The 15,160-nt window shown below is 46.4% G+C and overlaps 2 protein-coding genes across 15 annotated transcripts in view; one reads left to right on the top strand and one right to left on the bottom strand.

Annotated features, from left to right (window-relative positions):
- PFKFB1 (6-phosphofructo-2-kinase/fructose-2,6-biphosphatase 1) overlaps window positions 1–2,119 on the top strand; it is an 87,329-nt gene extending 85,210 nt beyond the window's left edge. For 9 of the 10 annotated variants that reach the window (XM_021079420.1, XM_005673664.3, XM_021079419.1 and 6 more), the window contains one exon: window positions 115–2,119. In XM_021079420.1, the coding sequence (XP_020935079.1) occupies window positions 115–174 (60 nt within the window). In that variant the 3' untranslated portion in view covers window positions 175–2,119. 10 annotated transcript variants of the gene reach the window in all.
- On the bottom strand, window positions 1,856–14,536 carry TRO (Trophinin). Of its 5 annotated transcripts, none has more exons than XM_013986192.2 (12): window positions 11,740–14,536; window positions 10,385–10,473; window positions 8,941–10,095; window positions 8,175–8,279; window positions 7,996–8,059; window positions 7,665–7,744; window positions 7,049–7,140; window positions 6,270–6,349; window positions 6,134–6,176; window positions 5,659–5,721; window positions 4,981–5,095; window positions 1,856–4,198 (listed from the first exon to the last, which is right to left on the bottom strand). In XM_013986192.2, exons 2-12 carry the CDS (start codon window positions 10,427–10,429, stop codon window positions 2,264–2,266), a joined length of 3,777 nt encoding a protein of 1,258 aa, XP_013841646.1. In that variant the 5' UTR covers window positions 10,430–10,473; window positions 11,740–14,536; the 3' UTR covers window positions 1,856–2,263.

The raw sequence follows: 15,160 nt of genomic DNA, 5'->3' as shown, positions 1-15,160 counted from the left end.
GCATCCAGGCCTGGCTGAAGGAGAGCAGCCTGGCAGTGAGGACAAGAGGCAGGGAGGGGCTGGGGCTCTACACTGCTGTCTCCTTAATATTAATACTGGGTTCTCTCCTCTCAGAATGTAGACATCACCCGAGAACCTGAGGAAGCTCTGGACACAGTCCCTGCCCACTACTGAGCACTTTCTAAGACATCAAACTTCCTCTGTCCTAGCTCTCTTCCAACTTTAGGAGGTGACGTCATTGTTCTCCTACCCTGAGAATACTCTGGACTTGGCCTCACAGGAAGAGACCTGCTTCCAGTGAAGAAACTCTCATCAGCTCTGAAACAAGTCTTGACGTCTAGCTACAACCAAGGAGCTATCTAGCTCAGGAAGAAACTTTTTCTTTCTTAATTCCTATTCCCTAGTCAATAAAGACTTCTGTTACTGACTACAAAAGGAGAGAGGAGGTTGTTGTGAGGCTTTTCCCATAAGATCTTCTTAAGATATTGACCCTATGAAATGGCTCTGATTCTGTGGAGGTGTGGACTGGGTAAGAGCTTCCTGGAGAGAAGGGCTCTGGAGTAGCACCTCCAAATGTAGGGAAGGAGATAGGTCCATGTGAGTGCCTTTGGCCTTATTCCTTGGTAGGCAGTGTGGCTAAGGACATGACACTTTCCTCCTTATACTCAGAGAAGAATATGCACTTAAACCACAGTGCTCCTCTCTTCTCCAACTCTTGCTGTCATTCTGAGTGATTTTACTGTCCATATAAATTGTCCAGACAATACCCTGGTCTCCTGGTGCCCTGCTCCCTCAACCTCAGTGGTCATCTTCCCTTTAGCCATCCACTCCATGGACCTTGGTTGGCATCATCTAGACTTCTCCCCAGACTGACTTCTTTAATACAAGCATCTGACCACTGGCCCCTGTCCTTATTACTCTCTGTGTCATCCGCAGGATCCCTAGCAACATGCCTCCCAACAGTAGGCATGTATGTAGTATTTCTTGAATGAATAATATTTGTTCTTTTACTGCATCAAGAGTACAGTCCTTTGATTCCTCCACTATCTCACAACCCATCCATCCTCTCCCTTTTCATTAGTCTTCAATCCCTGTCCAGCTTGGACCCTATGTTCCAGATCTTTAGCTTCTTTCCATACAGTTGCTTTCAGCAGGTACCAGCAACCCACTGGTAAAGAGACAGACTCATACATCCCCTGCCTTTGTTCCTTTGTCCTTCCATCACAAGCACCATCAAGACCTAAACCTTGTATAATCCACATCATCTTTTTTATTGGGATCTACTAAAGGGGTTGCTGATTACTGCTTGAAGCAAATCTACACTTATCTGCTTCCACAGCCACTCTTAAATCCTGTTTAAAGTCAGGGACACCCTCTATTCTCTGGCATTCTGTTCCATCCCACTTTCTCAAGGATGGGCTAATTCAGTCAATTTCTGACTATCCCATATCTATATCCTGTCATTCCCTATTGGCTTTTGCCCCACAGTGCATGCAACGTGCTCAGGTCTCTTCTATCCCAAGAAAACCCTCCCTGTTCCCATGTCTATCTTCACTTAACCTCCCTCTCTCTACCTCCATTACTACACAAACATCTCAAAATGAATATATACTTACTCTCCAGAACCCTCTCCCTTTGTCTTCTACTCCAGGCTTTCCCCTTGTAGATCCTAGTTTAAGGTAGTATCCCTCTTGCTTGCCATGCTTTCCCCAGATCTCTATCTCACTGAAGTCACATTTGTCTTTTAGTCTAAAGCTGGAGCCCAACTTCCCCAAAGAGCCATGCTAAACTTAGCTTTTCTATGAACCCAACTGTCACTCACAACAACTATGCACATTAAAAGACAGAACAAACAGTAATTCACTGCAAATTTAATGTAACTCTGATACCAAAATATGACAGGACACAAAAAGCAAACAACAAAGCAGGACTGGCAAACGGACTTTTTCCTAGTGTATCACCCTCAGCTGATTGGTGATATCTGCTTAGACTGCTGCATGGACAAAGATTCCAAGGATGTACCCTGACTCCATTGACTGTTGCAATTTATTAGCAGTATCTATAAACATGGGAAATAAACCTGAAAACAAAACACCATACAGAAACACATTTTCGCACAGAATACACTATTTTCTCATTCTTTCTTCATTGTGCTCATCTTCCCGCCCTGCCCTCCCACCTTGGGGTTTCTTATAACATCTCCCAGCTCTTATACCCATCCCCATGGGCCTTGGCTGTGGAAATGTAATTACCTGAAACCTCACTAGCCATAGGAGAAGCTACAGGCACCAAGGCTGGTGCCTCCACCACCAAAGCCAGCAGCATTGCTTGGTCCACTGTTGAAGCCAGCATCGGTGCTCAGTCCACTGCCAAAGCCAACAATAGAACTGGGTCCACCAATAAAGCTGGTGCTGGTGCTGGGTTCACCAGTAAAGCCAGTGCTGGTGTTGGAACTACTGGCAAAGCCAATGATGGTGCTCAGTCCTCCATCAAAGCTGGTATTAGGCTCACTGCCAAAGCCATCACTGATGCTGAGGCTACTACAAAAGTTAGCCCTTGTGCCAAGTGTGCTGCCAAAACCAGCACTGGTGCCCAGTCCACCACCAAAGACATCGCTAGAGATCAGTCCACCACCAAAGCCAGTGCTGGTGCTCAGTCCACCACCAAAGCTAGAGCTGGAGCTCAGTCCACCACTAAATCCAGTACTGGTGTTTAACCCATCGCCAAAGCTGAAACCAGCACCTGTGCTGAGTCCATCACCAAAACTGGCATTGGTAGGACCACTAAAGCAGGTGTTGGTGCTAGGAGGGCCGCCAAAGCATAGGTTGGTGTTAGACAAACTGCCAAAGCAGAAGCTGGTGCTGGGGGCTCCACCAAAGCCAATGCTGGTGCTAGAAGCACTGCCAAAGTCAGTAGTGGTGTTAAGTGCCCCACTGAAGTCAGCACTGGTGCTGAACACACTGCTAAAGCCAGAGTTGGTGCTGGGTACACTGTTGAAGCCAGTGTTAATGCTGACAGCACTGCTAAAACCAGCACTGGTGTTGAGTGCACCACCAAAGCCAACACTGGTACTGAGTGCACCACCAAAGCCAACACTGGTGCTGAGTGCACCACCAAAGCTGGAACTAGTGCTGAGTGAATCACCAAAGCAGACGCTGGTGCTTAGCGTACCACTAAAGTCAGTGCTGGTGCTGGAAGAGCCACCAAAGGAGACACTGGTACTGAATACACCATCAAAACCAGTGCTGGTGCTAGGAGAACCACTGAAGCATATACTGGTACTGAGTGTGCCACCAAAGCTGGCACTGGAACTAGGAGAACCACCAAAGTAGACACTAGTGCTGAGTGTGCCACCAAAGGCAGTGCTGGTGCTAAGTGCACCACTAAAGACTGCACTGGTGCCGAGTGTACTGCCAAAGCTGGTGGTTGTAATGAGTGCATCATTGAAGCCAGCAGTGGCGCTGAGTGTCCCTCCAAAACCAGAGCTGGCTCCACCACTGAAACTGGTACTGGTGTTCAGTGGACCACTGAAACTAGGGCTAACTCCACCTGCGAAGTTGGCACTGGTACAAGGTGTGCCACCAAAGCTAATGCTGGCTTCACTGCTGAAACTAGAACTGGTGCTGGCTGCACCACCAAAGCTAATGCTGGCTCCACCACTGAAAGTAGAACAAGTGTTGGGCATGCCACCAAAGCAAATGTTGGCTGCACTGCTGAAGCTGCCGCTAGTGTAGTGTGTGCCACCAAAGCTAATGCTGGCTGTACTGCTGAAGGTGGCACTGGTGCTGCATGTGCTACCAAAACTAATGCCATCTCTGCCACCAAAGCCATCACTGGGGCTGGGTGCACCACTGAAACAAATACTAGCACCATCGCTAAAGTTAGCTCTGGTGCTAGCTCCTCTGCTGAAGTCAATGTTGGTGCTGGCATTTGCATTTTCTTGGTCTCTGGCCTCAATTTCAAATGAAAATCTGCTCCAGGCCTGAGCATCATCGCCTAACTCTTCCCTTGTTAGGCAGTCGATATCCATGTCATCCCAATTCCAGGGCCCAGCCACAGCTTCCTCTCCAATCCCCATTTGGGCTCTTGCCTCAGCCCTGGCCTCAGCCTCAGCCACAGCCACAGCTGCAGCTTGGACTTCCATCTCTACTGCCTCCCGGTACTGAGCAGCCCAATCCTTGGGGTCTTTCTTCTGTACCTGAAATGAGAATTACAATCATTATAAGGAAAATAACACTTATAATTATGTATTAAGTACCTACCATGGGCTTTGTATAAAACTAATAGCAGCATTTTAAAAAATTCTTGGTTGTTAGGGCTCTATCATGGGTCAGTCCTGAGATCCAATTTCAGTTCTGATAATGTAGGTGCGGTGTGACTTTGGACAAGTTAATCTTGCTGAGACTAAGTGTCTTCATCTGTAATGTGGGAAATGATAAGAGAGTATGTTATAGATGGAATGTTTGTGTCCCCCCAAAATTCACATGTTGAAGAACACAGCCTCGAATGTGACTATACTCGGACGTCGAGTCTTTATGGAATAAAGTTAAATGAGGTCATAGTGGTGGGGCCCTGATTCAATAAGTATTAGTGTCCTTAAAAGAAGAGGCTGTCTCCACTATGAACACAGCAAGAAGTTATTCATCTACAATCCAGGAAGAAAGGCTTCACCAGAAACTGATCCTGCTGGACCTTGATTTAGGACTTACATCCTCCAAGATTATGATAAAATAAATTTCTATTGTTTAAGCCACCCAGTCAATGGTATTTCGTTATGGCAGTCAAGGAGACTAACACAAAGTATTAATAATGAAACAATGTAAATTTTATGTCAAGCAGCATTCTGGGACATAAGTGAAGTTCCATATATTTATATATGAACTACAGACTACCCTGTACATACCCATCCCTGTATACTGCCTGCCCCAGCCAGGGGCATCCTGTACCCTTAATATGCCAGGTCAGAACAGCTCCTATTACCTTGCATGCAAACTTGAGAACTTTCATCTTGCTAGTCTCATGGTAGGAGCGCAAGCCCCAGAAGAACTCATATTCAGGTGGTCTGCTGTTGGGGACCCTCTTGTATTCCAAGTACCTTGGAGAAAGGAAATGAAACTTGCTTCTAACCAAGGAAACCTGTTCCCTAACCACTTGGCACCAGCTGTCAACCTCCTCCAAACAAATATCAATCTCAGCTCCTGGAGAAGGTTTTCTGAAACCCTCCTTTCCTATGCTCATTCCCAAACACAGTTCATGGTCTTGACCTCCAATATTGAGCCATCTGCCACTGGCCCTGTGCAAAGAAGTCACTTGGTGTTGCAGGGGAGGTATGTATAGGGCATGGTGTCACAGGAAGGCCAAAGTATCTTGCCACCTGTGAGGAGTAAACCCAAGTTTCTATTGGGTGTGTTGTAAACAGAGGAGCCATTCTTTGGGCATTCTGCTCTGAGCACACCCCATAGCAAGGGCGCTGTATTTGTTCTGGCCCCTCACTGGAAGGATCCACCAGGGGAACTGTGGACAAGACTAAGTTCTTGGGAATAGGATGTCCATAACTCTAAACCTAGTATAAGAAAAGGACTGATTGAGCACTTTCTGGACCAGACCAGCACACCCAGAACACTTCAGGGCCTGAGAAAGCCCCAAAACACCACTTACTTCTGCTTCACAAACTCGTCTGTGATGAGCTTCCTCACTTCCCCAAAGAGCGAGTGCCTCACCCTGACAATGGGAAAAAATAACTCATGAACCAAGATTAGAACTTCTCATATGGGAGCAGAGGCATTTCCCAACATAGAAAAGACCTCTCTAGCACATGAGCCCTGCTCAGTGAGAAAAGTAATGAACATATGGTCACTAGAAGCAGGCAGGTGAGGCCAGATGGTTCTTTGTCAGGAATGCCCTGAAGGTCTATCTTATATATCAGCTTAGAACAGAAAGAGGACACAGGAGAAAGAGGAAGCAGAGAGTCCAGGACTATTTCCCCACCCACCCAGGTCAGAACCCTGGACCCTCTACACAGTCCAGCACCCCCGTCCACTCCACCAGATCACCAGGCTGATGCAATCCTGGGACCATCCTCTCTTGCCAAAGGACAACATGAACAGCAAGTGCTGACAGAGCCCATTCATACCCAGGGTGCAGCCCCAACTTGCGCAGCACCTCCCAGATGATAGCTGCAAGGGGAGGGAAAAGGAAACAGGGATAGAAAATGAACATGTTGCATTTCAACCATGACCCCCCCACCAGCTGTCAGCCCAGCCACTCACCCTCATTGGCCTTGTTGCCATTCATAAAAATGACACTCAGAATCACCATAAGAAGACCTAGTTTGGGTGTGTCCTTGGTCCTAGAGGAATAATGGGACAGAGAGAAGGTTTATGTCCAGCAGCCATCTGCAAAAAAAAAAAAACATACCAGCTCACTAGGCTAGCTTGTCCCAGATTCTTCAGATATGGGATAATTCTGCCCAGTCTATGCTTCAAGTTCTATGTGACCCTGGGCAAGGCACTTAAACTCTTGAGCATAGTATTCTATTCATAAAATGGAAAAATTACATCCTCCTTTCCTGGAGTTGCTGAGAGGATAGAAGAATGCCTGTCAACCTGGTACAACCCGGGCACCCAGGCAATGCGAACCCTTTCTTTCTCTCGCAGACCTCTCAGCCCCTGAGAGAATCCTAGGCACAGCTCCACTGATGCTCCTGCTCTTCAAGCATCATGATCCACCCATACCAGGAATCCCTCCTTTGAGAACCACTCTACCAAGGCCAAGAAGAAGAGATAAGCAAAACAGGTCTGCTTTCCAGGGAAGCTTCTGGAGAAACACAAAACCTGACAATAGGAATGCCCTCTCCCAGGCTTCTACACCCTCTAGTCAGTCCCAATCAGGTACCACTATTGTGTGCAAGGCTCTAACTACATGTAAGAGCTGGAACAGGGGTCTTCAGGCTCTGTCTTTCCTGATTCCCTAAGGGGTGTGGGGAGAGGACAAGGATGGCATAGTACCATGGAAACCTCCGTCCCACCCTATCCCTTCCCCAGCTTACGTTCCTAGTATGCCTGCAGAGGATTCCTGAATGCTGATGAGAATATACAAGCTACTTTGCTTATCAATTTCCTTCAGATTGACTCGAAACATCTGCCAAGTAAAAGAATATCCTATGAGATCACAAATTTCAGCCTAGACATCAATGAACTTGCTGAGCATCTTGCAGTTCCCTGTTTACCTAAGGTTTCATGAGTGTGTGTGTGTGTGTGAGAAATCTGAAAGATAATGTACATGAAACAATGACTAAGTGGCCAGCACACAGCAAACAGTTAACAAATCTACTATTGTTATCAAAATCACCTTTGTGATTAGTGGGACTCTAGGGAGACAAAATGGGAAGGGAGAGGTGAGCATCTGAAATACACTACAGAATGTGTCCAGCAGTAGGAATAAGCCAGGACTAAGTTGGGTGGCTTGGGTCCTAGCTATGATTTTACTGACTTGCTGTGTGACCCCAGGCTAGTCTATGCCCCTCCCTAGGCCACAGTCTGCTCATCTTCACAGCGATGAGGCTGGATTTGCAAGTCTCTGTGGTCCTCCCCAAAGGGATATGTACACCTTCATTCCATTCAAGACTTTCCCATTGTGCCCATCCCCCAGAACTGCCGCTTCACCTTCTCCAGAGCATAGCTTGCTCGTTCAATGATCTCTGGGAAATATTCATCATATTCTTGGATGACATCCTTCAGCATGTCTGCAGGAAAGCAGAGGTGGGAGCAGCTGGGCTGAGCAAAGGCCAAAGTTGCAGCCCTTTTGCCAGCCCTGTAGGGTCAGTGCAATCTGAGTCCCAAACACTGTTAATGGGAGACGCCAGTCATGACAGAAGAGGGCAGAGGAGGATATATGAGAGAATGAAGAGGCCATTAAAGTAAATGGTTACACCCAGGCATGGAGGAGAGGGGAGAGGAGAGAAGAGCACAGGGAGGAGGGTTAGTATGACTCTACCTGAGCGCTTGATGGGGATCTTTGTCTGGTCTTTAACCAACAGGTATTTCACCAACTTATTTGCCTGGGAGAAGAGGAATACATGGGGAAATCTCAGTATGTTTTCAGAAAACTTGGAAGGATGACAGAGAAGAGGACAGGTGAAGAAGAGAAAAGACTGGGCAACATTGGATTCTTACCCTTTCTTGCAAAATGGCCACATCTCGGGATAGCGGAGGCCTCCGGCCCCATTGGATCCGCCTATAAATACCACCACCTCTCTCATCCCCATTCAGATACTTGTACTGCATCATCAGAAAGAAGGAAGGTCCAGAGTCACCAGGTGAAAGTGATGGCTTTGTTCTCCTCACCCTGCCTGTTCCTAAGTCTCCCAAACCCTCCCTATAGTTGGTCCTGACCTTACTGTTGGCCTCACTGAGTCCCAGACTTGTCTTTCACTGTCTTCTAGGCAGGAGTTTTATTTCCCTGACAAGAGAGGAGAAACCAAGGGCAAGGGCCAGTTCTCCTCTTCTTTTGGCCACCAGTGGCTGTATTAGCTGTATACTTTCAACAAGTCACCTCACCTGTCTGGGACTCAGTTTTCTTTTCTGTAAAACTGGGACCTATGATTCCTAGCTGGTAAGGGTTACTTTAAAACACAAAGATATAATCTGTGTGACTATACCCAACACAAAGCCTGACACATGGTCACTACTACATAAATACAAGTTGAATTATACCCAGGTTGTAGCTAAGTGTATGAATATCTTATTTCCCCAACAATGTGTGAACTGCCAAGAGGCACAAGCTATATCACATTCTTCTCAGCATCTCCCACAGCTTATATGAACACAAAGATTGGTTCAGAGTAAAAAGGCTCAGTAAACTTTTATATAACAAGTGAACAAACTGGGAGGATAGGAATGGAAAAGAAATAGTTAAGGATGGTGATGTCAGAAATCTCACCTTTTGTTTCCTCTTTCCCTGGGTCCTGGTTGTGGGCTCCAGACTCAACTGAGCCAGGTAGTCATCTGCCAGGGCCTGGACAGCAGCAGCAACCTGAGTCTCAAGGGCACTTACGTTGGTCTGAGAGGTAGCCATCTTGGCCCGGGCCCCTTGCTCAATTTGATTCTGGCTTTCAGTTGTCCAGGCCTTAGTGGCAACCTTCTGAGCCCTGAACCCTCTCTTGACCCTGAGGGTTGCTGCTAGGGCTTGGTTTGTGACCATTTGAGTGGCAGGTGGGGCATCAGAGATCTCACAAACAGAATTTGGGCCCTTATTGGCAGCCTTCTTGCCCTTGGATTTTTTTGGCCAAATAGCTGCTGTTGAGGCCTCAATCTGCCTGGTAGCTGTCTCAGTGGCATCTGGGGACTCTAGGAGCTCAGGATCAGTATTTGTGCCCTTAATAGTTGCCTTCTTAGCTTTGGAGGCATTTTTAGTTTGGGTGGAGGTAATTTGGCCTTGGATGGTAGCTGTGTAAGCGGTGGATGGAGCCAGTGAGATCTCAGCGGCACTAGCTACGCCCTTATTGTCAGCCTTCTTTGCCTTGTAAGCTTTCTTAGGCCTGGTGGAGGCTAACAAGGCCTGTGAATTGGCTGACTCACTGGCAACTGGAGCCTGGATAGCCTGTGGGATGACTGGTAGGTTTAGGGCCTGCAAGGATGACTTGATCTGTATAGTGACACTCTCACTGCCAGCTGGAAACTGGGAACCTTGAACTGCCTTAGCAGTAATTCTCTTTGTCTTGCTGGCTTTCTTAGGCTGAGTGGTGGATGAAGAAGCCTGAGTATTGGATGCCTCAATGGTAGCTGAAGCCTGGTTGATCTGGGGGATGACTGGTAGGTTTAAAGCATGAAAAGTTATTTTAGGCTTGTTGGTGGTAATCACATTGGCAGATGGAACTGGAGGGGCAGCAGGGATGGTCTTAGTGATAGCCTTAATAGGGGCCTTCTTGGTCTTGCTTTTCTTAGGTCGGTTGGCAACTGGTGGGTCCATGGCCAGGGGGTCCTTTGTTGCAGCCAAGAGGGTATGCATCAGCAAGACACTGTCTTCTTCTGTGGTCTCAGCCTGTATATCTGGAGGGAAGTGAAGCCCCAGGCTCCCAGGGGGAGGCAGAGGGCCCTACACACTTAGGATTATGATGTGCTGAGCCATCTGGCCTCCCTACATTCCACCCTTTCTACAAAGCCTCCCCCTCCTCTGAAGGGTAGATTGACTGAAGGGGAAGGTGAAGGAAGAGGAAGGGAACAGGAAACATTCAGGCAGGTTTTCCTCACCTCCTCCTCCACCATGCAGGAGAGGACTGAAACAGGTTAGACAGGGAATTATGCAACTACACAGTGGTAGGAGGCTTAGCAGCAATAACTCAGGACGGGGCAAATGGCCTGAAGAGAATGCAGAGAGGCCTCACCTGGAACAGGGGCATCTTACAATCGGAGTCATTTCTCCTATCCATTTTTCTGGAAGGTTGAAAAACAGCTGAGCCTGATGGGAAGGGGCCTAAGTTAGGAAAGAATGAGAGGGAGGTAGAGATTCATCAGGCCTCCTGCCTACCCTGAAAGGAGGGGGTTCTCATCAATTCAGGGGCCCCAAACCCTTCAACTTCTGGATTCTTATATCTAGAAACCCAGACCAAATCCTTCCAAATCCTAGCTGCTTTTGCCCTCAGGAAACCAAATGTCAGTTTTAGGACCCCTCCCCTTTACCCTGCACACGCCTCCTGCCACAACTTGATAGTGCGCATGCTCATCAACCCGAGGTGCGGGGGAGAAGCGCAAGAACTCAGCACGCATGTGCTTTGATGGACTGGACAGTCTGACTGCCTCAATTCCACATAAGCCCTCTGCTCCTCAGAGCAGCAGAATATCTCAACGTCGCCCCTGACCCACTCTTTCTAACGGCATCTCATCTCATTCCAACCCTTCCCCCAACACAGGCCTCCTCCCTCCGCTCTGCAGTACCTCTTCGCACCGCCCCTTGCCCAACACCACCCACCTCTCCTCTGCGGTACAGCCAGGCACCGCCCCGCCCCTTTACGAAACACCTCCTCCCTCCGTTCTGCAGTACTTCTCCGCACCTCCTCCCTCCGCTCTGCAGTAAGTCCCTACCCTGCCCCTTCCCCAATACCGCGTCCCTACTTCCACGTCTGCAAGTGACCGTTTTTTACTACAACAAGGATACCCCACCCACAAATACGATGGTTTGAGGCTTTTGTGTAATCCTTGTTCCCGAAACCTACCAGGTTCTGTCCCTTTTAAGACAGGAAACAAGCCGGTCCTAAACCTTTTTCTCCCCTCTGAGCCGGGTCACTTTAGTTATTCAAAAGCAATTCTGTCACTTCCTTTTTCTAGGGCCAAATCTCTATTTTCTGTGGCTCAAACCGGGTCCTGCCACCTTTCTCCAGTTAACAGAGCCTTCCATCCCCTATCCCTGTGCCAAACTGGACTCTGGTATTTTCTACAGCCTGAAGGAGTTTACCATTTCTCCTTTCTCTATTTCCAACTGGGTCTGCATCCTTCCTTTATACAGCCCCAAGAAAATCCAGATCTCTCCTTTCCGTTGCCCAAAGGGGATTGTGCCCCCTCCTTTCTCCCCAATGCAAACCAAGTCCAGGAACCTCTAAGTCCAACTACTTTGATTCGGTTAGCTCCTGAACCCACAGCAGATTTTCTTCAAACCTTAGGGGCATGTGGTGTCTAGCACGGTCGAAGCCCCAGCCCAGAGGCCCCCATAATATCTTAAGTAAAGCAAGGCTCCTTAGCTCACCTCTCCAGTCCAGAAGGCGTCTGCTCTCTCTGAGCCTCTCCTTAGGTCTGAGCCTGTCTGCTCCCCCTCCCCAGCCGGAAGTGATCCTGCCTCTTTCCGCCTCCAGAGGGTCTCCTTCCCTCCCTGTCAGCCTCCTCCCTACTTCCACTTTTCTTTTCCTTTCACACCAATGTGATCTCTTTTCTGCTTACTCTCTCTTATTCAGCAACCACTCTCTTCTCCTCTCCACTTGATTTCTCTATCGCTCATCCTGTATCCCCATTCCTACTTGATTCCTGGGTCCCCCCAGGAAGACAGTGCTTCTCTGAATTTTCACACCAATGCTTTCTACAGCCCCCTCTGTGCCAACACTAATTACACAGTGTGTTGTAGCAGTGTGCGTGTCTGGATTTCTCACCCAGAAAATGCTCTGGGGTAGGGGACTAGATCATATTCATTTCTATTGGTCAAGTAAGACCAGACTAAGATGTTTAGAGGCTCTAAGCACTAAAAGTTAGGGTGCCCCCACATCGTATGTAATTCAGAATAAAAACAGCAAATGTAAGAAAGTCTACCTAAAGTTTTTTAATGTATCCCCTGATGACAATATTGATGCTTTTAACTTAGCTGAAAATTTTTACTGGGACTGTGTTCCCCTTTACTGGTATGCTAAGCAAGCACTTAGCCTCTCTCCCTTGTGGAATGGAGCACTGGTCGCCAGTGTAGAAAACAGTTCTTCCTGGGCATTCGTTTAATCATTCAGTTACTAATTATTTGTTGAGCACACTGTTGCACCAAAGCTCTTGTTGGATGTTGGGCAAACAAAGGCAAGTAAGATAGGATCCCTGCCCTCAAAGGACTCACATCTGTTCTCAAGTTCTAAAGCACTCATGTAGGGGGAATTAGTATTATCATCATTGGACAGCCAATGAAATTAATGTCCAAGATGTGAAGTGTCTTGTCTAAAGGCACATGGTCCCTAGTGACAGAACTAGGATACAAACCCATATCCCATTGCTTCCAAAGCCTGACACTCACTGTGCCAAGCCTGCTACTTGGCGCTACTGATTGGGAAGAGGGAAGAATCCCACGTTGGCCCCGTGGTTCTCCTTTCCTCCATTCTCTTTCATTTCTCTTGATCATCCCAACACCCTGTCTATCTGCTTCCTTCCCTCTCTCTCACCAAGTCTTCTCCTCTCCTCCTCCCATTTCTTCTTTTCCTTCATGGACTTTCTCTTTCTCTTATTCACTGGGGAAGAGTTTCCCAATGATTTTCCATGTACAGAAACCCATACTAGGCATTGGAGATGCAAAAATGGATGAGAGCCACACTCTATCCTTGAAGCTTTCTCCACCTGGTTGGGATGCATAAGAATAGGACATGGCACCAAAGGATCCCAGAGCAGGGTGCTGAGGGGCTCACAGAAGAAATCACCAACTGGAAGGCAGTGAAGGTTTCCAGATAGGGTATGCATGAGCTGAGTGGGTCCTGTAGGAGGAGTAGGACATTGACAGAAAAGAAGGGGAGAAGGAATAGTTCTTGTGGGACTGCAGGCTCTGAGGAGCCTCTGCTGAGTGTAGGGCCACACTGGAGGTAGGAGATGGGTCTCTGCTCTAATACACCTGCTGCCTATCTGCTCTACTCCAGTCTATTCTTGCAGAGACCCTCAGAGTCAGGTTTCAAACACAAAGCTGACCGTATCTATAGCCGCCAAGGGTTCTTGTGGCCTACAGGTTTAAACCTAGCTCCTTAGCCTGCCATTCAAGGTCCTGCATGATTTCCCCCCTCACAGACCTCAGTCACAGTGGATGACTCACCATCCTCCAAACAGGTTTTGCCTTCTGCCAGTGTCATACCTTTGGTCAAACTGTTCCTCTACCTGGGTTGTCTCTGTTCCCATCTCCCACACTCCATGCCTTCCTAAAAAGACTGGTACAAATGCTGCCTTCTCCAAGACACCATTGGAGATCGCCCTGAGTTTAACTGGTCTTTCCTTCCCCCTGACTCATTTGCATGAGTCTGTCAGAGCACTTAACAAAGTGGGTGGGAGCTCTCTGTGTACTGATTTACTCACTGTCACTGCTGCATTTTGAGCTTCTTTGAGACCCCATCATGTAGATCTGGCTCATCTCTGAGACCCCAGAACTCATGTCCTCATTCACAGAGTAGGCTTTAGAATGAAATATTATATTACCTCTTCTTCACTTACTCTTCTACTATTTTCCCTCCATTTCTTTTTTTCTCCCATCGCCATTTTTTGTTTTTACATTAAGCCACTCCTAATCCATTGCTAACTCTGAACTTTCATAATACATTATACAACACCCTCCTTTTTAAGTCAGTTTGGAGTTAGATTTTCTGTTCTTTGCAGCTAAAACCATACCTTTACAGAAACTGGTACTGAATTGTTATGGGTGGAAACTGTAGCAGAGGATACAAGTTAGAAAATTATAGAGTATGAATATATGTTGACTACATTTATGTATCCCCCCAAAAATTTCTACTAAAAAATAAATAGGCTGAATTTGAGACTGGCCTGAATGGAAACCAATAAAGGATTAATTAGGGAAATGAAAATTACCATAAAATAAGATACCACTTTATTAAATTAATAAGAGCTAAACAAAATTTAAAAAGTTTAAAAATGGAATACTGATAATACTGATTGTCGGGTAGGGTATCAGAATATAAGCAGTCCTTTATAGCTGGTTTACAGTGTTCTGTCAATTTTCTACTGTACAGCATGGTGACCCAGTTACACACACATGTATACTTTCTTTTTTTCTCACATGATCATGCTCCATCATAAGTGACCAGAAAATCGTAAAAAAAGAAAGAAAAAAAGGAAACAACCCCGATGTCCATCGACAGATACAATATATGGTACATGTATATAATAAAGTATTATTTGGCAATAAAAAAAGAATATAAACAATCCCCCATTCAATATTTGTGGAGGTATACATTTATCTAATAATAATGTATTAATATCTATTATATATCTATTATATAATATCTATTAATAATTTATCTATTGAAATTAAAGATAAGTATAACCTATAACCCTATATTCCACTATCAGGTAGTATCCAAGAGAAATATGTTTTTAATGATCCATGAAAATGAATGTTTACTGCAGCATTGTTTGTAATAGAACAGAAGTGGAAGGCTACCTAAAATTTAAATACAAAGAAATAGGCAATTTTGATAAGTAAATTGTGTCATAGTCATTCAGTATGACACTATGCAACAGTTTAAAAATATGTAGCAAATATGATATCACTTATAACTGGAATCTAATATCCAGCACAAATGAACATCTCCACAGAAAAGAAAATCATGGACTTGGAAAATAGACTTGTGGCTGCCTGATGGGAGAGGGAGGGAGTGGGAGGGATCTGGAGCTTGGGCTTATCAGACACAACTTAGAATATATTTACA

Source organism: Sus scrofa, chromosome X (genome assembly GCF_000003025.6).
Source record: "Sus scrofa isolate TJ Tabasco breed Duroc chromosome X, Sscrofa11.1, whole genome shotgun sequence".
NCBI classification, from domain to species: domain Eukaryota; kingdom Metazoa; phylum Chordata; class Mammalia; order Artiodactyla; family Suidae; genus Sus; species Sus scrofa.
The sequence above is the reverse complement of the archived record's forward strand: the minus strand, read 5'-3'. Positions and strand labels throughout refer to the sequence as shown.